This window comes from Hippichthys cyanospilos, chromosome 11 (assembly GCF_059441005.1).
Source record: "Hippichthys cyanospilos isolate Australia breed blue-spotted pipefish chromosome 11, RoL_Hcya_1.0, whole genome shotgun sequence".
Lineage (NCBI taxonomy): Eukaryota > Metazoa > Chordata > Actinopteri > Syngnathiformes > Syngnathidae > Hippichthys > Hippichthys cyanospilos.
In genome coordinates this window covers 9,403,161-9,430,930 of record NC_142379.1, presented here as the reverse complement: position 1 = coordinate 9,430,930, position 27,770 = coordinate 9,403,161, and the positions used below count along the sequence as shown (strand labels likewise).

The window sequence follows — 27,770 nt, the reverse complement described above, 5'->3', positions numbered from 1 at the left end:
CTTCATCAAGCAATCGTGCATATCTTTTGCACGTCATAAATCTATATATATTCAAAACTAAATCTATTTCTATAAAGCGAATTATTGGCCATTTTACATTTTAGATTTTGGAGTTGTCAGAGACCTTGTAACCCATCATAAAATGTCAGCACCTGTACACTGAACAGCAGCCCAATCCTTTATATATTCAGAAGTAAAAAATGAGCAATTCGTGTCACGGTTTCTAAGCAGTTTGGAATCATTAATGTGATATTTTCACATTTTGCACCTTTACAAAGCCACGAGTAGAGGTAACTTCATTTTTTGTTAAAATATCTTCAAATACTACCGTGTTGTGAAAACAATTGTTGTTGCTAGTTTAGTTGTAATATTAATACAGGTATTTCGAAAAGCTCTACAAGTATATTAATCGTAGTAGTAATACATTTTTTCTTAGGATATGCCGTGGGCTGCTTTAAAAAAAAACGACGGAGTTCAATATATGACGCCAAGACATAGTTTGGACACCAATGTTCTAACGTTAAAAAATAATATTTTATAATAACTTTTAAAAACCAGAAACTCTTGAAAATACTAATATAGTATATCAAGACCTCTCCTTTCTCCTCACTCTTTGTGTCCTAATAGGAGTTTTAATATTCATTGATATACTGTCAGATTGTCAGTCACCCTTTGGTTGTAATTTTAAAACGTGCACATGGCACAACACCTCGCGTCGTTCTTTTCAATTCAAACAGTAGAGGGTATTGTCGTTGCAGATCACCCAAAATGATTCATATAAGCATCATAAAAAGTTACTGGTGCAGTGATGAGGCTTCAAAATGCTTCATGAACTAGTTCTATATGTTAACTCCTCACGATGGTACTCTTTTCAAAACAGAGCTAAAAACATAGACTTGTCCTTTCTTAAAATCATGTCTTTATATCTTCATAGCCATCCAGAGGATTAAAAAAATACAACAAATGTTTCATGAAACAAAGTTGAAGCTTCATTTTCCTATCAATAGAACAGTGATTAAATGGAGCCAAAATGGAGTTTTGACTGTTTGACTTCTTGCTACCTTGAAGCAAAACGAAAACACCATCGGAACATTACATACAGTATACGATGCATGTACATACAATAATGAAAAGGGCATGAATCATCATGATTAAAAAAAATATTTGGCTACAGTTTTGTAATTTCCAGGAGTAACATATGAATTCAACAAATAAACATTTATTTAAACAACAGGTTATTGCATTAAAAAAAAAACAGTTACTTGTTTCATTGTGCTTCCAAAAGAACTATTCAGGCTCTAAATCCACATTTACAAATTTACACATTATGTACATTTACACCAAAATCAGCAAAAATGACACATACACTGTGTATGTGTGTTGCAATACTTTTTGTAACATTTATACATTTCACATTTACACAAATTGTAGAGTGCTATTAGAAGTACCGTACAGTACCATTTACTAATCAAATCCTACATTCAATCTCAATACAGGTTGTAACAAGTACTTGGCTAGCGCATCATGCATGGTTAAACCTCAAAAGTGAAAGCCATTGTGCAAAACAAACAAGACAGTGACAGCTAAAAGGTACGAATAGACCTTTGAAAGACACACTCGCAACAAATCACATTATACAACTGTAAAAGTTATAAAAGAAGCACTACAAAAGCTTTTTTAGGTCAAATGTCCACACTGAGACAAAAATTATAATTGCAGACTTTAAATCCCAACAGTGTATACATTACACCATTAAAACTTTTCCCAATTATCCATACATAGGTCCTTTCATATTGTGATTTAATCATAATGAAATAACAATGTAAACATTCATGCATGATTTTTGCTATATGCTACACCTGTGGGCACTTTATTAGGTGCATCTAACAGCAGTGTTAAAAACTGGGCCTTTCTGTTTGATTGACGGTTGGAGAGAGGACATCTCAATTTAATGCAAATCCTTTAGTTATCTATACGAGCACCATTAAGGTTTAAACTTAAAAAAGTCCAAGTTACACCATAAAAATAACATTCCAACAGGCAATGACATACTGGTGCATAATCTCTACTCAAAAGTCAGTGTGCCTTTTTGAGAACAGTGCAAGTTGAGAGACGTGTATCCATCGGTGTTTCGTCACACGCAAACACAGTCAAATCCATCATGTAGTAGGTGACGTGGGTACACCTGAGTACAATTTGCTCAGCATCAGATCGGGAGGTTTACGCTGTATTACGTGGCTCTCCAATGGCAAGGATACGGCGGGGCAGTGAGCCGGGGTCTTCACACCGGCCCCCTGACCGAACCGGCAGCTCAGCAACGAGCGTAGGTGTCGGAAGACCGACTTGCGGCAGATGATGAACACCCAGGGGTCCACGATGGGGTTGAATGCGTAGAAACGGAAGGCGGTCAGATTCTCCTTGTCGCCACAAAACGGGTGGATGGCGTTGATGAAGCCGGCAATCTGCAAAGAATATTTTATATAAAAAAATATTTGAAGCACCATAACAGAGAAGAAAACACCCTGCTCAAGTTAATGGAGTGTGGTGGTATTAGAGATGTTTTGAGAATGTTTTTTATGGGGAGACCATGAAAAATGCCTGAAATGATGAATCAAATTAAATAGTTTGGTTCAACAGCTGGAACGATTTGTATTAAAGGATCAAGGAAAGAAAGAAACAGTTGTTGAAACAGTTGTTTTTCCATGTTTTTACATTTTTTAGCTCAGCAAAATCAGTTATTCAGTCAGTCAGATAGTTGTAGAGATGGCAGAGTTGTTTTCATGGTAAATAGCCTGCTTAATTAATGTGGCATCTGACGGACAAAACCGCAAGCAGAGGCCAAGCAGCCAGACAGCAGCAGCTGGAAGTTCAAAAGCCAACAACAGCTGGCCCGTGCAGACGGTTTCTCACCTCATTCTTCAGCGCTATCAACAAATCTCCATAACCTCTACGAAAAACCCAACAAACCCTGCAGTCCCTGATGATAGATTGTTTTTTTCAATACTGGCGTAAATGTTTCCCTGTTGCTAAGGCTTCACTCCGACATGAATTAGTCGCTGACAGAGAACAGACAGAAGGGCCGAGTCCAGCCCTAAGTCCACAGCTAGACTCGCACGGATGTGGTCACCCTAGAAAGTGGGGTGGCGGGGGCAAAACAATAACAACTCCATATTGCAGTACTGTATACAACTGGAGAACCCATGGAAGAGAGTCGTCATGATCCATGTGTCACGTTGCCCAAAAAGTGGAAGCACAACAACGCCCATACTGCACTGTGTGTGTTAAAAGTTTTTAAGGAAGTTGTCGTGTTTACTTGAAGCAGAGTTGAACTTTTTGAGTTTCACAAGCAACAGTGGTTTGCTGTCTATTTTGATCCCTGTGCGTTCAGCCAAAATTTGAAAGAAGTGTCTGTATGTTACATAAAAAGAAAAAAAAAGTCCTACTTGTGTACAGCAACAAAGTACTATACCGTACGATTAATTCCCACCGCTGCATCGAGCAGTCTGTTGTCATCCAAGTTCAGATCTTCATCCATCACAAAATGTTGCCAGAAAGCTCATCATGAGCTGTGCCACCATGCGTTGTTGCCTCTTCCCACTCATGCCACGCGGCCTCTTATGGTCGTCCACCCGGCGCAGGGTAGGACACAAATCACGTCAGCGCAAGGCGGCGGGGACACAGACACTTAAGTGTCAGGTGGTCTTTAAACATCGGAATATGAATGTGTTTGGCCTGAGGCTGAAGCTCTTCGGGCCAAGAAAGACACGGTCTGGAGGGACACTTGGAAAGTACTTTGTTTGTTTAGTACACTCATGCACACTCATCTATCATCCTGACAACGTCCAGCAGCAGCATCCACAAACTATTACAGCATGTCCAAAAAGTAATGTTTTTCATACATTCCACCAATCATCCACTCAGATTAACCTTGATTTGTTTTGTTGGATACCATTCAAAACCATTGGGGCTCTTGCTTTGACATACTGTGCGCTTTGGTTCATCCCTTATACAAACCGCTTATTATCACGAGGAATGCAGGCATGCAAAAAATAAAGTAAAACAATGAAGTTAATAAATACAAGTTTGATCATTTCAAATCAAATATTTAGTGAGAAAATAAGAAACAATATTTACAATAGAGAAGAAGTTATGTTTGCCACAAGTTATCTGTTAAGAAAAGTTAAGCGAGCAGAACCTCAATGACATGTTTAGTTGAAATAAATCATAAAAAGATGAAAATTCAATGCTTTAAGAATTCCTGCATTTCTCAATTTTAGCCACTAGATTACCAAGACTTTTTACAACGTATTTCACATGAGCCCGCATAGTACCCTTTCCTTTTCCAAACGTATCTCGCTTGCACTTAGTTATACTCATTTCAGAATTGTATGAATGTACAATTGAATGTACACAGTGCGCGTGAGATGCATTTGCATGCATTAGGACATTTGAAACCCAAGCACAATTTATTTATTTATCACCTACTGTATTATAGATTTGTTTATGAATTAATTACCTTAATATCCTGCTTTTAATATACTAGTACAGTCTACCTGGCAACATTCCAATAGGGAGAGTCTACGCACTTATTTTTTCCTATTCAAAGCACTGGCTAAAATGATTTGTAAATCATACAAACGTTGTCCACAGTTTACAAACTTTACTAAAGACCAGTAAATAGGTAAATAAAAATAGGATGAACTGCGCAAAATAGGCGGCAACAAAAATGATTAAAATAAAGTAATGTAAATGGTGAAATAGCTGTAAAATACATTTAAATAGTTCCACACTTGCTACTAGCTGCTACTAGCTAATAGATGTTTTCAAAAAGTTTTAAGAATTGATCTTTTTGAAAAGTTGAAAATTTTGCAAATCTTGCATCTGAACGTGTTGATAAAATTTATAGCCTCTTAAAGCAAATGGTTCCACTTGAATAGTAATGCACACCATGTATCATGTTTTTATTATTTTTTGTTTGAAACTTAAATGAGGGAAACAGCAAGGTGGTTAAAAAAGTTCCTAAGGTAAACAGAACCTGGGAGCTCATGTTCTTCACCTCTCGTGATGTGATTAGTGTACCCAATGATGCGTCCTGTGAGTGTATTTTGACGTCATTGTACGCACGATGCACCGCAACTCCAATCAGCAAACACATTAACAAATGTTTCCGTGCAATTATTTCTGAGTAATTGCAGGCTTAACTTTAATTGTGCTCGCACCTCCACGACATCTGGTCACATTTCGTACTAGTCTGTAAATTTGGTTGTGTTACGGCCCGCGTCATACAAGCTGACGAGAAACAAACTTCCAAGAAGTGGCGCATGCTAATGGACGACATTACAAGTCCGGGCTCAAGCCCTGGAGGGCTCTTCATTGACTTGCCCGCTTCCTGATTCTGTTTGACTGTCCAATTATTACGCAGCACACACATTACTGGCCTTTTAGCGAGCTTCATTTACAACAGAGTGCAGACACAAAGATCCTTTTAGAGGCATACTTCATCGACTTACACAAGACACGTTGGAAATGAGAGCTAATACAGGAGCGGAATCCCAAACTCTCTTTTGAATCTGGTGTATCTGTTTGTGGTCAAGAGGATCAACTTTGTAGCCATTACAAATTTTTCCAGGTGTTTGGGATGATTTTGATTTGGTCCAAGGCCAAGTTTTTGGCCGTCATTCCAAAACATCACATTGAAAAAGAAGGTTTAAATAAGATCAGGAAAAGCCTACTAGAACAGCTAAATTGTATTTGAATAGATGAGATTCGGAGTTCTTAAAGGCCCTGGATGTTTTAGTGTTAATGTTGTGAAAAAGGAGCATCACAAGGTCACCATCAGATTATGGCTGTTTATTGATCAGTCACATTTAAATTAAGACTGAAAACAGCATAAATCACATAGTGTGCATGGTTATGGTCAAACAATGGAATTGTTTAGACAGTGTTTGAGCATCCATTAGTGGCCTTGTTCCTCCTCCTTGGGGCATCTGCGGTGAAGAAGCTAGACTCATAATTCTGCTGCTCTGATTCTTTGGGAAAAAATAAAAATTCACATTGAATACATACAAATTCAGACACTCGGCAAAGACTCAGTAAAAACAGAACAATAATTGTGAAACCCCCCGAGTGCTGAAACTGGGTTAAGTGAAAGGAGAAGAAGAAAGGGAGATTTTCAAATGGGCTAGATAAAAAATGTGGTGACTTTTTGTTTTGTTTTTTGCATGTGTGCGGGGTCAGAGGTTTAGGGATACTGAGTGTCTAGCCAGGAAATACAATTTACAGAAAACTTTTGGAGGATGTAATGTGAAAATATTACAGTTCAACAAAGTAGTATTGTATGTTAAAACACTTCTCCAGCTTGTTTAGAGCATACTTAAAAAAAAAATTCTTTAAGGGTGCTTGGCACCCTTAAATGAGCAAGAATCACCTATGCTTTATGCCAAGTAAAAACCTAGCAAAATAAAACATCCAATTTTTGTCTTGTTACAGGAAACACATGTTTTACTACATGAGGGAATTCGGTCACATGACCTGACTCAATTTGCCAATTTCATCACTTAATTTTGATATACAACTTGAACTGCATGACTTCATAATGTTTATTTTTGAAAATGCGACTTTTGTTTTTGAAGGAAAAATTGTTTTGCTCGTGCGCACCACAAACCTGGCAGCCCACTACTACACTAAGAGGCGGAATATAATGTCACAATGTCACAAACTGCTATTTGTTGTGAAATGAGTTGACTTCACTTCCCACCATACAGCGCATGGATTCAAAATGTTTGCTCAGAAGTCAAAAAAATGTCAGAAAAATTGCTAACTCATTAGTTGGGTCACTCATATCTCAAGACGCCATTATACATTTGCCCATAACTGAGTGTTCTCATGTTTTTTTTTCACTGAAAGAGCAACTACAAATTATTTGCAAAAAAAATCTCAAATATGTTTGCCTCCCCTCAACAGTGATTGATTACGAAATTTGATGGAATTGAGTTGAGACCAAAAGTTGGTCAATACCAGTTCCAGTAAGAGAGCCACTAAATGTGGCTTACTTAACACAAGCAACACCACAGCTCAGCTCTGCTGTCCGAATTGAAGTCTGATGCTCCTCGAAAAAGTAGTAGTTAGGACATTGTAGGACCCACCGATGAGAAAGGCATGAAGTTATTTCTATCATCCATGTTCTTGTAGCTGCTAAACATTAGCCAAGGTTCACTGGGCCCTATAATTCCCAAACCACAGAACCTTCCATAGTGACTGGTGGTAATTACCTCCCTTTGTTTTTTGTTTTGTTTTTGTAAGTTTTTCTTCTTTGTTGTCCCCATGACTAAGTTGACCTTTTTCAAAAGGGGAGGAGGGGGTTTGGAGCACCCAAATAGTTGTATATCCATCCCCTGATGGAGAAGTGAGAACATTTATTTTTGATGTAGACATCAAAAGATTAGTCTCAACGACGACAACAGTTGTGCTTTTATCTTTAAGTATGTTCATCTGGAGCAAAGAAAGAAATTTGAAAATGGAATAATTATAACAAAAGACCACATTTTCAGATGAGCAAATGTACAGTTAAGTGAACGCCTCTCCATTAAAGTCTATGGGTTTACTGTCCCATGTTTTTCAGATTTCTTTATGTCCGAATACAATTAATATTGTACAGCTTATGGCACGATTCGTGTCCTGGCCCCAATGTGATGCTACACTGTTTTCCAGAAGTGTAAGATTGAAAGAGGAAGAAGAAGAAAATGATTTATGTGTTGATACATGAGACTTTGTTTTGATCAATACCAAGTAAATACATGTGCCAGTATAAAGTACAGTATTATGGTATTTTACAGAATGTGCCTGATTAAAAACATGATTTTGTCACATTAAACTTTTTTGTTGATTCTTAACAATGGCATGAATTATAAACAAAAAGGGATATTGAGAGGGAGACATGAAGATTGGAATTAAAGGACTACATTTAGGTAAACTTGAAACTTGAATTTAAAGAATGCAAAAATCAGTAAAATGCTCCAAAATAGAATATAATGCTAAAAATTCAGATGAATTTGCAAGTGTGTCCCATGCACATGGATTAAATAGGGACCCACGAGAAAACAATATAAACCTATGTAAAAGGATAAATAAATAAATAAATAAATGACCAATACTGACTATTTGGTATCAATACACTTCTGAAATCAAGAATACTATCAATTCTATAGATTCTTGGATCAATCTGCACAACCCTGGAATGAGACTCATATTTACTCAAGAGATTAGAAATGATTGATGACTGCATCCTTATCCTGCATTTTAAGCCTACAGAAAACCGTGGATTCATTTTATAATATACTTTAGGCAAGCTTATGGATGTACATTGTGAGATATTGTATGCTTGTTTACTGGAAAAAGAAAATGTGCATACTTTGAACAATATTGTTTTGTTTTATGCGTTTTTTTTTTTTTTGGCACTAACATGAATATGAAGCTGAAGTTTTACTTGAAATGTCATTAGTAATCATGAGTCCCCCACAAGCAATTGCATTTGCGCCACCCCAGCAGATTCTTATGCTCCGCATCTGTTTTTATTTGATGTGAAGGTGTTGTGTTTCATTGCGATGTGTTTCGGCCAACTTTTTATACGCCCTTACTCATATCAATGATACCGCTGGACACAAAATGTTTCTTGCTCTTGTTACAAACGCAATTGCTAAGAATTGTTCTCTGCGTGGCAAATTCAATAAGCAAAGAAAAAAAATGCTTACTTTAGGGAAAACAAGCTAGAATTGCTAACCTTGAAAGTGTTATTTGGTCAGCCATTAATCAAGTTGCAAACAAAGAGAGGGAAGTGAAATGAAAGATTTATATTGGATATTAAAATCAACTATAACAGGCAAATCCAAAAAAAAAAAAAAAAATCCTTGATGATGGTAAATTTTGTCTTTTGTTTTGGAGTGCCAGTCGACATATTGCAATCATTTCAAGAAAAAGCAACACCCCGGATGATGTGGAGAACAACACCCAGGATCCACACTGAGCTTGAAATTTTAGAGAAAAATGAGTAAGCTTCTGACTCACTTCCAATGCAAAAATGTCAAGTATGAGCAAGAGTGTTTTTTTGACCCACATGATATTTAAAGAAGAATACCATGCCATTTGCACTGACTGGCATCTAAATCTAAATTTACCCAAACAAACTCTTTTTAAAGCGATAATCCGACTATTCAACCAATTTCTGCTGGGAAAAGTTCATGTTTTGTCTATAATTAATTTGATAATTGAATGATATTTAATGTTCAATTAATACCTTTTTTCTACTTGCTGTTGACGAAAAATGACATCACCTGTCTTGGGTAACGACCAATCACGGCTCACCTGTTGGTCACGATAACGTTCACAAGCTGAGCTGTGATTGGCTGTTCGCTGAGATTTCAGCAAATATGCACAGTATGTCATTTTCAGTCAACATGTGGCCAAATGTGTTTTTAAAAGTAATTGATATCTTTTACTCAAACTGATAATAGATTAAATACATTTTTACTGCTGAAAATCTCTAAATTAGTTGAGTACCTCTTTAAAATCATGTGTAATGGGCAATGAATCAAAACTGAATGTGTGTGCGAGACACTTGTGAGTTTGGCATGGAGTATTAAGTACAGTATACAGTATGTGTAAGGCAGGCAAGAACATGAGTCGTATTGCCAAACGATATGAATGAGAAGGATCTGAAATACAAAAATACAAAATTTCCAAAGCGATGACTGGAAGTAGAGGCAAAAGGAAATCTTGATATTAAAGAACACAACGTAATTCCTGTAATGCAAGTAAACAGTGAGCTCAGTGAGCCTTTTCGATGTGCACTTTGATTGACGTCGCTGAGTTTTATTTTTCAATGGCGGTTGCAGTTAATTGAACAATTATGAGTATCCGTAGGTTGCTGAATAAGTTCCTGTCCATTCTTGACCATTTGGAGCATTGACCGCATAGCAACAGCCCCAGGCAGGAATATCTACCTCTCCATTTATTTGTATATTCATCTGTCTATATTTGACATGATTTACTGCTGAGGATAGAACGAATTAATTTCATCTTCATTCATTACAATGGGAAAATATGTTTTATGTCTGTATCTCAAGGTACTGGTGATCCAGATCACCGTGGCAACAACAAAGATGCTATTCATTTTTCACAGTCAGTTTACTTTCAAGTAGGGGTGTTCCTATCAAGCATTTATGCTACTTATTAAGATTCTCTATGAGTGAGATTGTCTGATACCGATCACATGGGTTAGCTGGCTGCATATTTTTAAATTTAGAGATGCTCACTAATGATAGACCTGATAATTGATGAATCGGTCAATAATTCTTTCAACTGATGCACAAAGAATATTCTCCTCAGTCCCAGACGATTCATTTTTAACCACAATAGTGGATATTTGTTTTCTATTTATAATTCACTCATTTGAGCTACCCTATTACTGTGAGTCCTAGTGCCCTCAGTAGAGCCCAGTGTGACCTTTCCCATGATGTCTGCCAACAAATAAAGCACAATAAGCCTGAAGTTGAAAAACTATTGATTTAATTTAGGGGTGTCAAACACATTTTAATCGTGGGCCAAATCGTAGTTCTAGTTTTTGTCGGAGGGCCGTTATGGCTGTGAAGTCAAATAAATTTGAAGTGTGATCATCACACTTTTACCTAATTTTGAAATCTGAGACTAGTAAAATCCATATTGGTAACAAAAAAATGCTTGTTGTTTCTTTAAAAAACATCTTGCAAAATTGATATTTAAGTCAGAAACCTGAAGCCATCGTTAGCATTTCGTGAGCCATATAAAAGGATATGCCGGGCCAGATTTGGCCCCCCAGGCCTTGAGTTTGACGCCAGGGTTTTAAATGATCTAATCATCCTACAGAAAGCATCAAGTTAGAGAAACAACTATGAATGAATGAAAAACAACAATGAATGTAATTAATTGATCACAATTCATCTTTTATTTTGACATCTCGGGATTAATTTAATTTAAAAAAATAGACTTGTTCAAAGTTCACATCTTTTTCCCAGGCTACAGCTTTGCACATCTTCACAGTTCACAACTGTGCCTATTAGGTTAATATCGTTTTTTTTTTTTTTTGTCCTCTTCATTTGAGTTTTTTTTCTAAACTTTGGACTGAAATAAATTGCCCAATCGTGACCAGCGGCCAATCCGCACTCTTTTAAAATTCGTATTCCGTCGTTTCAACAAAGGATGAGTCAAATCCACAACACAGAGTGTCAGTCTGTGCTGCCTAAAAGGTCTTTGCCCGTCATCCATCTAAAACGTCCTTTCATCACTATTTAATGGAAGCCTGGGAGGTTCCTAACCTCATTACACTGATCATTTGTTCTTCAAGTCAATACGGTCAACAGACAAATTGCAGGTAAGCGTATCTGCAAGTCAATGTTTGCGGTCTCATCCATGCTCTTGGCAAACATGTGCGTGCATGCTGAATGCAGGCTTAAATGTCCTTCCACAAAGAAGAGACATTCCTAATTGTTTAGAACACATTAGGAGAATCATCTTTCCCCCCATGGAGGCTTTTTTTTTTTTTTTTAATAGACAGGCAGCTGAACAACAAAAGCGCACGAAACAAAAGCTGACCTTTTGTCTGATGACTTTCACAAGCCACGCCTTTGCTCTTGCACATCTCAAACCTCTGTAATAAAAAACGTTATGCTTATAATCTGTTATGAAAGACCAAACCTCATGTTGAGAAGAATGCAAATGCCATTAATATATTCCAGCCTCACCAAAAAACAAGCGGCAAAAATGTATGTAATGTTTTTCTAATGAGGAAAGTGCCGCCCCTTTTTTTTCCCATATGTTCTCTTTCAACCAATTTTTCCTTTACACTATGCACACATGCGTTTGTTTATGTACGTCTGCTTCCTGCTTAGCCTGTCAAGTCGTTCTTATTTATGAGGTGCAAGTCTCTCGAGGAGGTCGCTTTTAATGCCTCATCTTGCGCAATATTCTCATACCAAGATCTCTTCAGCCCACACAAGCATCATTTCTCCAAATTCATGTCATCGAAAAATGAGTTCTTCTTTTTCTTCGTCTTTATGTTCTTCAATGATTGAGCAGCTGAAAATACGAAGAATGATGTGCACAGCGCAGGTTGTGATGTCTTTAGTGTAATGGGAGAACTGGGGGCAACCGCAATGTAAATACTCATGTGTATTTCATTTGGACTTGCTAAACAAATGACTGAATTGCGGATTTTACTCTTTGCGGTGAGAAGAGGAGCAGTGAAAGTAATTTCCCCGCATTTGTTCAGTACATTTTGTTCCTTGATAGTTTATGTAAAAGAGCAGTAAAGCTTAATGGTGGTTTTAAAGAAACACTTTCGTAAATTTGAGAATCTTTCAAATTCTAACTTCATGAGATTCTTTTTCACCTCACGCATAATTAGTTGTTTTCATGGTCCTTGTAATATTAAATTAGAAATATGCTACACAGATGCGGTAATTTTCAAAGTGGAATAGTTCAGCTCCCTCTAGTGGTGTGTGAAAGAATCACTTAAATAAATGCTCAAATGGGGGGTAATAGATAAAACTAATATTTTCAGAATTTATTATACACCGTTCAATTGTATTTGACTTTGAGGTGTAATACATATTAATTTAATCCTTTATAAACACTTAGATTTTTTTTTAGTCTTATGTTTAAGTGCATTGTTATTGAACTATGCTTGGCAAAATGACTATATTCATCCCTGTTTAAACAGAGAAAAATGTCAAAACTAAATTAATACTTAGTAGTAAAATATTAGGAACAAATTTGAATCTGTTTAGACTGGGAACAAATACCTTTTAAAATGGAGTCTATAATTTACTTATAATCATGGCAAGATTGAACTTTTTTTTTCTGCAGTTCATTTGTTAAGTATGGAAGCGTATTGCTAGCACACCAGAGGAAAAAAAAAATAGAAGTTAGCAAAGTAACATGATACATTTCATGTTTTAATGTGATGATTTTTACATGATAGAGTGATAAATTACCTTCATAGCCTAATTAATCTCACTTACAATTCCTGTTTATTGTGTCATTCACTTAAAACTCGGAACAGGACAATATTGTTTGCGGGTTCGCATCACCCAGCTCTAATTAAGTCAATATTGGCGTGCTGACTGAGGCAGCCGCACAGCAGCACAAATGAAAATCGCTCATCGTGACACTAAAACATTAATGATTTCAATGAGTTTCCATTTTAATGACTCACTCTCGCTCAAAATACAACCAGCTAAGACTTTCCTCGATAATGTTTTGAAACTTGGGATTTACAAGTATAATCGCATCCAGGCCCTTCAAATAACACTTTATTGAGCAAACTATTGACTGGCGGTTACCGTGGGAACAGCACTGATGAGGAAATTGAAGGTGGGTGGTCTATCAGTCTTTACCTGTTTGTCACATAATGACTGTGATGAGGAAAATTAGTGATAAATTGCATAGCAATCATCACCATTATGCAAGACTACCACTGACTCAACTGTTGTTTTTCTAGTTCATGAAAGCAGACCAGATTCCCTTAAGGATGCCATTTAAAGCCCAATAAATACATAACCACAATCACAAGCACATTAACTAGGAGTATACGCAATTAGACACGTGAAAGAGACTTTCCATTAGGCAATTAAATGTTATTATTATCCTCTGATTCTTATTGATTATGTCCATGGGGCCCACATCAGTTACGATGTGAAAACATGTCTGTGGAACACTAAAAATTATCATTCACTGGAAGCTTTGTATCGCCCCGTAACGAGGTCACTGTCACATGTTTCAAAAAGGCTTATAAAGCAATAATCGTATAGGTTTAATGGCACGGAATATAAAACGCTCCTCTTTCACAAACAAATCAAAAGTTCTTTCACATGCCATCTGTGACAATAACAGTCAGCAGCCCCGGGTCAAAGATGTCTTATCTCTACAAGCTGTCCATTGTAATCACACTGTCAGTGTTGTGTATTCCAACTGCACCAAAAGCTGCTTTAAATCAGTTGTGGATGATATCGTATATTAAAGCCATTAATGGGACAAGCCTGAGAAAAATAAGACTCCCAATAGAGAACTCCTGAAATAGAAACAGCAAGAAAGCAACACTTCTTTATTACTGCTCCCACACTGGGTGGTAAGCCGATGGAACGCTTTCTGGAGAAATCCCATGTGAAGCAGGGTTCTACACTAACTTTTGCACTGGAAACAATGGTGTTACCAACTTTTTCAGTGGGTGGCACACTCTTTTGGGGTGGTGCAGTATGACCATATTTGCTGATGCATAGTCGTCTCAATTTGCATACTGTAGTTTTGTACGACATGGACAGAGGTGGGCACTTCGTCAGCACTGACGGACTGTCCGTCAGTCAGTCCGTCGCCGATGGACCAACAAATGACGGGCATGCTCTAAAAAACGTCAAATTCCCTAATTCAAGATGATTTTTAGTAAACCTCTTAGTCAACCACAACAATACTTTGTTTTACTTGTAGTGTATGAGACAGATGGAATTTGGACAAATTTAGACGATTGTTAATGAAAGCGTCTTCTATAGTTGTGGCACAGGCATTTATAAATGAGAATCGACGTCCACTAATTGAGTGTCATGTAAAACATGATGATGCCATCCAGTGGAAATGATTGTGAATCACACTTTCAAATGTAGGATAATAAACATGATGGTGTTTTATAGTCTGGGTTAAATCCCTTAGTGGGCTTTGTTTTCATGTTACACTTATATTACTCTTGTGTTTCAATTGCAGTGAAACTGTTAGAACCACATACAGCAAAAATACATTAACGGACTGACGGGCCGACCATTACAATTTCATCTAGCTCTAAAAAATGACGGACCAACAATTACGGAAAAAGGGGTGCGGCGCTGACGAATTTCGAACCGGCAAAAAAATGTAAGTTGCCCACCTCTGGACATGAAGACTGACAGTGACTGATATTTGCAAAACATAATACTTAAAGGGCGGCAAAGTGGATGACTGGTTAGCATGTCTGTCTCCCAGTTAAGCGATTCCGGGTTCAATTCCAGCTTGCTTCAGCCTTCCTGTCTGGAGTTTGCATGTTCTCCCCGTGCCCGCATCAGTTCGCTCTGCTTGGTATGGAATGTAACTCCCAAAATGATTGGCGGCTTACTGCATGAATTTGCATTCATAAAATCTAGTCTGTTATTTATAAATTTATTGCTTTTGTATTATCAATTTGCTGTAGTGGGAGACAGTTGCACGAGGCAGGTGAATGATGACTGCAGGTTTATGTGTTATGTATTTTTTTAAATCAAATTTGATCTTTCTTATCAAAATGTTTATCTAGTCTTTGTCTACTAAAGGTGAACGTTTTCTCTTGAAGAGCACAAAGAACACTCCACTACTGAATGTCTTATTAGGTGAGTCTTATGTTACCACATGATCTTTTCTTTGGGGGAGTATTTCAAGAGATTTCTTCATAACAGCAACAGGTTAAACAGGTGGTTGGCAGGTTTCTTTGAGACCAATGTCAAGCTGTCCTGAAAGCAAACTCCTTCATTGCCACACATATAGATCATTAGGTCATTTTATTCGAATTTGGAGTTCACCCCCTTTTTGATCAGTCAGCAAAAATATTTTCTGCTTCTGAACATTGTCGTTTTGAAAGCTCAAAATTTCTTGGCTACCATTAGGACTGATGATGAGCGTTTTTGCGAACAATTTCTTGCGACTACTCACAAACATTTACTTCACAGTGGGATACAGGCAGGAGTGGACAGGACATAAAGAAATGTAAGAGAGTTATTTTTCATTGCAAAGAGTTTTGAATTTTTTTGTCATGCTTCCTGGCACCTTTCCACCACTGCTGACAAATTTGTTTGCCGTCACCTACGCAGTAATTTTAGAGAACCATGGACAATTGATTGACGTAGTAGTAAAATAAACAATATGACAAAAATAATGTCCTTATAACTTCATTAAATGTGCCACTCACTCAATGTATTCTGTGAACCAAAAATCATAAAAAAAATAAAATAAATTATATATGTGTGTGTATATATATATATATATATATATATATATATATATATATATATATATATATATATATATATATATATATATATATACTACTGTATATGAATTGTCGACAGCCTAAAAAAAGGCCAATCAAAATTTCTCGTCAGCAATAGTGTACTTTTGCAACACAGTCCAAGCACTTGAATCCAAAATGTTTTGCACTACATTCTGACCAAATACTATGCAACTTGATCCCTAAAGCAACATTACTCAATCTTGAAAAGAGAACTACTTGCATAATTAATATTACTCTTTCCATACAATCTGCTCTGCTTAATGTAAATATAACCATTGCAGTCCACATAGTCAAACCATGCATCAAGTGCAATCAGCCGATTTCTCACACATCTGTTTGCAATAGTACGAACCTTTTTCATGTTGGTCATGAAATTGCAGCTGGCGTTTCACACGATTACTTGCCGGCACCGTCTCGCAACTTTTTTGGCTTTGCCCACTTTAATTCAGTGCACATAACAGGTCTCGGAAGTCAGTCATGACCCGTTTATGAAAAGTATGACCATACCAAAAGGGTCGTCGGGCAAACAAAACTGCTTGGAAGCATCTCACGCCGACGTCTATGGTGATGTCACAAACTTCCCTTAAAAGAGGCCTCTTTGCTACTTGACATGTATGAGCTCATGCTTGGTGGTCGGCTTCAGTACTTAGAATGTGAGACCTTGGATGAGCAACAAGGAGCAGGATCGAGCATGTTTCATACTTCCCGTATGTGACCTGAACGTAAACCTCAGTAATCACAGCATTGAATTACATTTGTATCTGCAAAATGGAGTTTTCCCCTACTAATTATGTCTGGCTTGTGCTTTGAGGCATATATAAGACTGATTAACCTGCCTAACCTGTTTTTCCTGGGTTTAGTTTTTTAATGGCACACTTGTCAAAACATAATAGATTGAGAAGATTTATGTGCATACACACACGCGCAGGCTATGCGCCAGTATGGTGAATGCTGTGACATTCTTAAGCCACACCTTTTTTTTTCTCCTTCTTCTTGTCACATTGTGCAATCCCAACCAGCTGCGCCTAAACACCAAGACAAGGGAAATTGTGGTGGATTTCAGGATGCCCAGATCTCACTCATCCAGTTTGCGGAGATGTACAAATACCTGGATTTGCATAATTGATAAAAGCCTGGACTGATCTGTCCACACCGATTTACTTTACAGGGATGGACGTTGTCTCAAAATCTCATTGACGTTGTAACTCAAAATCAAACCTACTGCATCTATTTAAAAACGTGGCTGAGATCTTGATTAGCTGGTTGATTGATAGATATCTTCGGGATTTATAAACCAAGTACTGCAGTGACATGAAAAAACATGAACCTCATGCAAGACTCGGAGAAGCAACATTCCTGGTGAATGCGATGAATGATGATGAAGAACATGTTTTTGCGGTGAATGTAAAAAAACAGCTTCTGTCATTCAAAAGTTCTGACAAAGCAGATACAGGTAACATCTATTTTTTTCTGTCATCAGTGGCTAATTTGAGGCCACAATCTATTAGATTATGGGTATTTATTTATATATTTGCTATTAATTTAACGAGTGAGTGTAACAGCTGTGACAAACCATGCAAAATGATGCACTGTGGTAATCCCGGCAAACGTGGGGTTTATGTGTTTTTACACTCAAGTTTCTTGACCAAACCTAGAAAATAGGCAAACTGTGATTGGTCATTACCTGAGCATGAACACTTGATGTCATTTTCAGTCGACAGCAAGTGGAAAAAGGTATTTTTAAATCTATTAATTGTACATGAACATAATGTTGACTAGAGCTGTGCAAAAAATATCTGGAGAGAAACATGTCTCTTTACTATGATTAAAAAATTATTTTCTATGATTAAAATAATTTATATAAAATGTGTGTGCGTGTATTAAACACCATGTTACATGCCAACAGTGCGCTGCAAAGGCCAACTTCAAATTAAACACAGCAAATAAAGCATGAGTGGCAATGTAATGCATGCAGCACGCTATTATTTTGAAGTTGGCTTCTGCAGTGGTGGTTACTCCTGGTTAGTTTTGCTCCTCCTCACATGTCATGTAATGCCAGTTGTTTTTGTCGTAAAGTGAGAAAAATACCGTAAAGAGGGAACGAAAAAACGTCGCAGATTACGCCGTAAGCTAAAAAAAAAAACATAAGGCAGGGATGTCGTAAATCATTGTAGGAATCATTTTGAGTAGTTATTATACATTTGCCGTGATAATAAATATTTGCAGCATAAATGAGTGTTTTCATCTTGGGTGTGGCTACAAGAGGACGATTCGACTGCAGAGTGCGAACAGCTGATAAGGAGACATTGACCACAATCAGACATCAGGACCCCTGGGCTCACACGCACTACCAGAGAATGTGAAGATTGACAAAGGACTCTTGCTAATATTAACACATAAACAATTATACTGTGTGCCAATTTTACATGTAATTAGATGCCTCCGTATCATATAAAATGGGGGGGGGGGGGTGTTAGAAGTAGCGTTGGTGAACGAATGTGCAGTGAACAAATAAACGCTACACTCCTCTCTCTCGATCCTACTCGAGAAGGATGGAAACTGAGTGCCTTTTCTCTCTTTATTGCCTAATTATCATAAATGTCTATTTGGTGAACCTGACAATCATCCATCAAGTCATCCTCAAAAGCTATTCAAATAAAGCTTTCCTCTTCCGCTCTCGTGGTTGCTACGTCGATGAATCAAAATAAATAATTGAATAGCAGTTGTGGTCCAGCCACAAGGCACTTTCCTTACAATTCAAAACGTATTAAATAAATGACACTTTAAAAATCGTCATTTGTCGTTCGGTCTTGCAAAGCTGGAGTCGATCATGGCGATTGCGCGTCTATTGATTGATTGATTGTCCATCAAATCATTTTGAATCGAAAATAGTTTTGAATCAAAAATCAATTCTAAATTGAATCGTAGACCCAAAAATCCTTATCGTGACACAAAGATTCCTCCCCATGCTGGACAAGTTTAGATTTTTCTCCTTTTCCACAGTAGCTGTGCTTCCACAATTTTTGCTTTCAATTAGTGCTGACACATAGCAGCGCATTCATCAAAAGACAACTTTGAAATTCCATTTGACCACTGGAAAGGACTATTGCTTTCCGTCGAAAACGCGGTCAAGAGCATTCACGCGCTGACACGCTCACAAAAGTAGAAAAAAAGGCACTCACCGTTAGCGGCAGCGAGCAGACGGCGAAGATGACCGTGATGAGCGCCAGGAGCACCAGGTGGTCCATCTCCTCTTCCCCCCATCCGAACAAGGCCAGGCTCAGCTTCCTCCTCCTGCCCGCGGAGGCGACCGAGCCTCGCCGCATCAACTGGCTGCGGTGCATCTGGCAGAGGCTGACGATGACCGAGCCGTTGCAAGCGAACACGGCCAGGATGATGAGCGCCATGAGAGAGGAGTACGTCAGCGAGAAGGCCTGCACCCGCTCGGCGTCGGCGTCCCCCGTGGCGTCCATGTCGATGAAGCACCACGTACCCGGACAGTACTGCCTGAACCTGCCGATCCCGCCGTACGGGAGAAGGCAGAACGCCAGCGAAAAGAGATAAATGGCAACCAGCGTCACCTTGGCGAAGCTTCGCCGGATGTGCACCGAGTAAAAGTACGGGTGGCTGATGGCCAGGCAGCGCTCCACGGCCATGGCGCACAGGATGAGGGTGGGCGCCAGGCCGAAGAAGCTCATGCAGAAGCCGAAAAGATGGCACAGGCTCTCGTCGCCCAGGCCGATGAGGGATACGTTGCGGGCGTAGCAGATGAAGACGGGCGGGCTGAGGAGGCAAGTTCCCAGCAGGTCGGTGAGGACCAGGCCCGTCACCAGGATGGAGAAGACGGATGACGTGGAGCGGTGTTCTTTGCGGTGTACGCCCAGGATGAATAGCGCCAGGAGGTTCCCCGCCACTCCGGCCAGGAACATGATGATGCTCGTCGCCGGCTTGCTGTCGCCCTTCACCGTGAGGCTCTCGTTGCACGTGATGTTGGGACACAGCCCGTCGCAAGTCATGCTTGTGTTCATGGATGAGTCACTAGAGGGAATCTAAACGGCTCCCAGATGTTCAAAGAGGCATAGACGCGGCCTTGCTTTCATTTGGAGGCTCGGGGTGACCCGCGTGCCACGAGGATTCGGGATGTTCTCACCAAAGCGATCTGCGGATGGGAGAAGGTACTTCCTCATCACACGAGTGGATTACTCGAAAAAAAAGCAAGGGATATTCGGACAAAATTTCAAGAAGAACCTAAAATGCGTGACAGGCTCCTATTTACAGGTGCACTCAATTGGAATTTAAGTGCATGTCCAATTCTTCAATGTGAATATATTTTGGCGTTTTGTTTCCTTTAAACGTTGTTTTGCATTTAATGTCGGGAAAAATGAACCATATTTCCCGCACCATAAGGCACAAAAAAGCCTTTACTTTTATCAGAAATCAAAAGCATGCCCTATAATCTGGTGCACCTTGTGTGTGCACAAATTCCAAAATTATGGAAAAAGTTTTGCTAAGCGCTCCACTTGACTGACATTCAGACAATTTCCCACTGACACAGGGATGGAATACGAACAGTACGTACTCTGGCAACGATAAACTAATCAGGGAATGGGAGCGATAAACCAGGGGTGTCAAACTCATTTTATGGGCCACATGGAAGAAAACTGATTCTCAAGTGGACCAGATTAGCAAAATAATGCTATATAATTTAAAAACGGTCAGCTGTAAATATATTGTTGTAAAAAAAAAAGTTTCACATCAACTTTTTTTTTTTTATCACAGTCTGCCTAATGAAGAATTAGGCAAAAAAGCCTTTAAACACATAGCTCAAAGCATCTTTTTCCATTGAAATTAATTTCAATTAACAATTACATCCTGGGTCAATTTGACCCACGGCCATGTATAATTATCTAAAAGTTTCCAAAATGTTTTGTGTGTAATGATGCAAACTAATAAATCTTGCGATTCCCGTTTCCCAAATCAGAAACAGCAATAATATTTGATGGTCATTTTGACCTGGGTTTTTCTTACTCATCATAAAAGTTACAAAAATAACAACAAATGTGTTGTTGCATCACAGCGGGTTTTCAAATTTTCAACAACAATGTCTGAGTTCTCTAACAGGAAGCTAAAAGGCAGCATTCAAAATACCGGTAAATGTTTTTAAATTTTTATGTCCGAGGTTGTCCACTTATGTGAGTCCTCCCCGTCGTTCTTTATTTGATATAGCCGATGACACTCTGAACTGAAGCACTCTAACCTCAGTGCCCACTTCCCTCTGAGAACATCCTGTCTGACAAGCCACAGTGGCAAGACACTGTGTATCTACGGTAAGGTTTGCTGTGGTTCAAGAAAAAAAAGAATAATGTTTTGATAAAGACCCAAACATGCATTAAAGATGACGTGAAATCTGATATGTGTGCGCAATGCTGTTTTGCTTTGTATTTCAGTCATTTGTTCAACAGCATCTAAGCCTCCAAGACATTTTGCATCTTCTTTTTACCGGTGTCATGTCAAGGAACAACTTGCTAAAGAAGGCCATTTAAACGCGACTATTAATTGAGCCAACCAAATCATAAAACTTGCCTACTGTGAGGAAATTTCTTTGTACACACTTGAATGCTCTGCTCTGAATATAAAAGAAATATATTGGAAAGAAACTAGATGACACAACAATATTTCTACCATCAATGCTAGAAATAATTTAAGAGGATATAACTCACCTTCCCATGGCTGTTTTGTCGGGAGACAAATGGATCGCTCCACATGTGAGGCACTCAAAGGGAGGTTGAAGTTTGAAATCAGCGCTCAGCAACAGCATTCCTATGACTGCTCTCGCTCTCTCTCTCTCTCTCTCACTCTCTCTCTCTCTCTCTCTCTCTCTCTCTCACCCCGCCTGCTCTCATCACACCACACCCACTTTTTTGTTACACGGTTGCACCTAAGAAGAAGCAAAACAGATAGATTACAACCAAGAACACGGTATGAAGTTTGTGAAACGTAAATTAAATTATTTCATTTCATCGGATTGTTTTGGTTATGTTTTTTTCTGATTTTATCAGGCAGAGGAGAAATGTTTACAACTGTCCTCAAAATTCTTAAATGTGCAATTAATCACGATTGGAAATTTGCCTTTTTTGTAGGGGGCGTTGACTGATGGTCAATGTCTCCCCACCCAGTGGTGCTACTGTTGTTGGAGAATATTTTGACATTATGCGGCTATTTTCATCGTTATTTTTATTTTTTGTATTTCTTTTGATTTAGGTTTGTGTTGATTTTGCCTATTTTTTGCAGGTTTTTTTTTTTTGATGAGTTTGCATTACTGTTTGCACCTGTTTTAATTTCAGTGGAGTTTTTTCTCCTTAATTGCATCTTTTATTTTTGCTGCATTTTTGCTGGGTTTACATTTTTTGTTTGCAAATATTTTTGTTTGTTTGCCTCATGCTTACCTGTTAATCAAATGATGTAATACTCAGTGGATATTTGAATAAAACGTAAAGAGGCATGAATAAAGGTGTCACTATTACAATTTAACAAGTTGCTTCATGTTTCTCTTAATCTATTTTTAATCTAAAGGGACAATGCGTAAAATTTAGACCGTTTTTCACTACGGACAGCAGGAGGTGCTGTATTTACCATTGTTATAACAGACATGGCAGCGTCCAGAGGAGTGCCACCCCCGATGTAATATTTCATGATAACTAGACCCACGATTATATTTAAAACATACTGTTGTTCGTTAAGAACACATTTACTTGCAAGTTTTTGAAATGTATAATCATTTATTCCTTTTTAATGAAAAACTGTCTAAATCTTACACATTGTCCCTTTAAGCAAAATAGACTGCTTCCATCACAGCATTAAGAAGAATTAAATTAAATTTGATGATGCCTGCAGAAACCCTGTTAAAATCTCACATACCACCTGAAGTGCCTTCAAGTAACCCCTTTTGAGAAGCACTGTTTTAAGTCATCAAAAGAGACATCAAACAGTGGAAATTCAACTCCAGAGTGATATTTGTCTGGAATGTAAAGCAAACAATCCTGATCCTATGAACCTTGTCCATTCATGTGTTCCCTTATTTGCTTTTCATGACAGGCAAACAAGTGCAAGAGTGAGACATCTCGGAAGGAAAAAAAAACAAAAAAAACAAACACATACAAGTATGAATAGAAATGATTGGAAGTAATTGCATTTTGCCTCGTTTCCTGTTGCCGTCTGTTTGCGTAATTGGCCAAAAACACAATTAGAATAGGACAGTGCCAATGTTTGCTTAATGGAGATCAGGTTGCTTCCTAAATTGCGCTTGTCGCATGAACATTCAAGTCTTGCAGCACAAGGAGAATAGTGGTGGGATATGCGGGTTGAAAAATGTATTATTCCTATGTGGATTTTCCCAAGTTGTGGATGACAGGCTGGCTTAGTCCCAACACGCGTGCCCGCTGCCAAGACGCCTCCTCAAAACACACACATCTGTGGACCTAAAGAGGGTCTTGAAAAGTTCTCATTACCATATTACAATGCAGATAGTAAGCTTCACACTAAAGACACTGAAAAGGATATGGTTAGTAGGTAAACTGTCCACTTCAGGAAATATACGTAATACATTTAATGGTTCAGCCTTAATGGTATATTGAAAAAACAGATTAAATGAAAGCCTGAGGAAAAAACCCTGAGAAGGAGAGAGAGTGTGACTTGAGGGACACCGACCCAGGAAGTGGACAACATTTTGACACCCTTGTATGAATTTTAAGGAAAAGACCAGTGTTGTTTTCCGCGCAACAAAATGTTGGCAAATTTTGTTGTGTCCTTTTGGAAGTGAGGCTCCTATTCATTGTCCTCAGGCAGCATGTTTTTTTTGTTTTTTGTACCAACATAAAAACATGAGCTTTTTAAGCGCTTAAGCATAAAAAATAAGTATTGTTCAAGTTTTTATTGATGTTTTAAAAACAACAAGAATAGCACATAATTGGAAGAAATAAAAAGAGAAAACATGTAACTTTGGTCATTTGATTGAAAGCAGTGTTTCCAAAGATTTTTATTTTTTTTAAAGATTCATCATTCATGCGTATTGACTCAATAAACATTTGGCATCCCCATGGAAACCAACATCTGCGGTTCATTGACATTTTTTTAACTTGCTTTTGAGCTTACGCAATTCATGCTATTCTATATTTTCGCTCAGCTATTGACTGACTACAATCTTTAAAACTACCTAAAATATTTATTCAGCGAGCATATGAGACAACTTATTTGTACTGTGCTTATTACTGCTTACTGCCGGTACTTAAAATAGCAGGCTTTGTGGCCTAGTTGTTGGCACAGTCACAGTTCTTTGGTTCACAATTGGAATCTAGGTCTGGCCTTCCTGTGTGACATGTGCCAATAGAAAATAAAATGTAAACGGAAAATTTGCAAATGGCTTTTTGTTTTAGCGTTTAAAGATAAATATCAGCTCTGACTGATAACGGGATCTCAATTTGGTTGGCGTGAAAAGGTTTTGTTGAGCACTACCCACACAATACCAGCGGTAGCGTGGAAATTACCCAGAGATGGCCAGGACTTCCCCCATCCGGCAGACAATTCACAGAAAAAAAACATACAAATGGAATTAGCCTGTTCTGATTCAATTGGAGGTCATTCCAAGTCTAATGGAATCTGAGGATGCACTTTGCTGAAAAGCTCCATGGTTACTTATGCACCTCTTTGAGGACGAATTGCGCTGAAAAACAACACATTTTCTCTATTTGATTAACACCTAGAAGTAGTAGGATTTAGAGTTCAGTGGGGGAAAAAAATGTCAGTTTGAGAGATGTGTGACAACTTTGGGCTTATTTTGAAAATGTATAAAGAAAACAAATAAGACTATAAAGACTAAGATTTTAACACACCATTTTATTTTATTACACACCACTTTCAGAAATATACTAATAGTCAAACAAAGTGATGATAGTGTGACTGGGGCTGCTTTGTAACATCAGGGCATGGACACAAGTAAATATGTACATAAATAAGACTAAATGCATTTTTTTAAACCACACATTATTAAAGTTAAAAAAAAGAATATTATACCTATAGTCAAACATAGTACAGTAGTGATGATTGTGCAACTGTGGCTGCTTGTTACATAAGGACATGGATGACTTGCAGTGATTGATGCAACTGTGAATTTTGCTCTTTGCGCTACAAAACTGAAATGAGGAGACTTGATTGTCCATAACAGCTCTCACGTCTCAAATTTTTTGTTTGTACATCAAAGCCGAATATCATTCGAAAGATAGCTCGTATCTCTAAAAACTCGCAAGCTCGATAAAGGTTTCATGATGGCAGAGTTTGACTAAAATAGTGCTTATTGTATTTGTTCGCAACAGGATGCTTCGCTGTGCGTTGTAGTAATACTTGTCAGGTGTTCTGTTCAAAAACAAATTCAAACAAGCAGCAAAAGCACCATAATTAACAATTAGGGCTTTAAACGTGTTCATCGTTTTAGAAAAGTGAACTGACAGTTGAGGAAATGTGTGGTTTTAATTTTTCCCCCTTCCTGATGGCTTAGCCGGTTTGTCATAGGTCTCTTGTTTCATTTTGATTAATTGCACTTTTGCCACAACGCGTTCTGCGCTGGTGCGCTAGGGTGATGTGAAAGTGGATTCATCGAGGTGCATTCCCCATGAATCATTTGGGCCAGTCGTGTGCTGGAAAAAAAAAAAAAAAAAAAAAACAAGAGCAGTGACCCTTTACACTTTTTTTTTTTAAACATTCCTCCCGATAACACAAATTCAATTTTAAGTTTGTCTTTAAGAGGGGCCGAAGTGAACGACGTTTTTGTGACAAATTTAATATAACTGAAATCCTTAACTCCGGTTATGGTGTGTATCGCAGTATCTCATTTGATGTAACATCGCCCTCTAGTGTCAAAGCTAAGACACAATCACTCGCGTGAGGACAATTTGACTTGAGAGATCGACCTTAATAAAGGCACGCCCCAGTTGAGTCCCCTTCGTCCTTTCTTAATTGCCTGTGTTCTTCATTTTTATCTGAAGCCTATAGTTGTCATGTGGAGAAACGGGGGGTAATCATTCCGCCTGTGACGCTGCACTTGTTATTTTCCTGCTGAGCGTGCGCCTCTTCCCTAATTCGCCTCGTCTATCTGCTTAACCACAGTGGACACAAATAGCGCTGTGACACGCGTCCAATTACATGTACTCACCTCTACTGCCGCCTCATCCTATTGGCTCTGGATCCCGCCCGTCAGAGGGCAGACGGATGGGTCGCGCTCCCTCTCGGTCCCATTTGGAGCTCGCCGGGGTCAGAGGTCGTGAGCTCCAACTGACCTGAATTTTACACACTTGGCTCTGGCAGCAATCCCATGAGCCACTAAATATATTGCAGGGCTGTAGTGCAGTGCTTTCTCCAGAAGGGCTTGGGTGACTCATCCTGACCCGGTTTGAGGCAGACTGATCCTCAACGGGAAACGTAATCTGGCAAGGAAAGGATATTAAGAACAGTAATTCAAATAGAAAGTAATTCAGAGCTCAGCGTCAATGTGACCTAAAGATGGGTACTTACATACTGACAATTGGCCAGAAATTTCCTTCCATATAAGACCAAAGTCAGCAAAGGGCCGATTGACTGATAAAACTGAGAGATTACACCAAATGGTTACCTTGCGTGTGGGGTGTGTTAAAAGTGGGCCCCGAGTGAGTGATCCGGATGTTCTGGCACGTTTCTATTGGGTCTGGCTCCAAGCAGATATTAGGAATCTGCTTTGAAATCAATATACGTAGTGCATTTCTTAAGTACTCTTATATCACCTTGAGAAAAAAAAAAATCTATTGCTAAAATGGTAGGCAGGCCATTACATTATAAAATCACAGATTGATTATTATTGTTACTAAGGGTGTCAATACATCACAATATTGCCAAAAGCAGCAAAAAAATAATATACGAGACCACTGTCAAAGACGTGTGATTAACGATTCAATCAGCAATAGTAATTTGTGTTAGAATTTTTTTCTTGTTACTATAAATCAATATTGTCAAGGTGTGCACTCAAGTCAATAATCACAAATTCATAATCACAAGAAAACATCCATCCATTTTCTATAGCTGCCTATTTTACACTTTTTTTTTTTTTTTACTGATACGAATTATTAACCACGCATGCGTCTTTTTGACACTGATTTTACCATACAGTACATATGTAGCCGCAACAAAGCATTTGGAGAGCCTCCCCGGATTACCGGTGCTGTCAGTTAGCGTCAATCCACTGAGTGCACATGAAGTTGCGATAATACGTTTCAAAATAAGAGCCTTGACAACTCAGCCTTGTTAAGTGTAAATCGTCTATTCCAACATTAAGTATAGAGCCTGCTGGTCCTCTATTACACGTTTGAACGTGTGTTATTTGAACTATTCGTTCAAATATATAAATGGAGGGAACAGTGAGTTATTTTAGACGCTCTAAAAAGAGTAAAAGATGTCTTCAATAAAATGTTCTGCTGATTTAAGTTACCACTTTTAGACCATGCTGATATGTGAGAATTCTTTTCACCCTTTTGTCACGGGTTGATGTGTCAATCCATTAATATTGATACAAAACAAGTCCATCACAATAAATTTCATGTTATCTAAAGGGAACAAAAAGGATTAAAAAAATCCAATCCCAAACACAACATAG

The 27,770-nt window shown here is 38.3% G+C and overlaps 1 protein-coding gene across 1 annotated transcript; it reads right to left on the bottom strand.

Annotated features, from left to right (window-relative positions):
* Positions 1-92: 92 nt before the first annotated feature.
* ptgir (prostaglandin I2 receptor) lies at positions 93-22,058 on the bottom strand. Its single transcript, XM_088427651.1, has 3 exons — positions 21,817-22,058; positions 19,279-20,255; positions 93-2,462 (listed from the first exon to the last, which is right to left on the bottom strand). Exons 2-3 carry the CDS (start codon positions 20,122-20,124, stop codon positions 2,160-2,162), a joined length of 1,149 nt encoding a protein of 382 aa, XP_088283777.1. The 5' UTR covers positions 20,125-20,255; positions 21,817-22,058; the 3' UTR covers positions 93-2,159.
* Between the last annotated feature and the right edge of the window lie 5,712 nt (positions 22,059-27,770).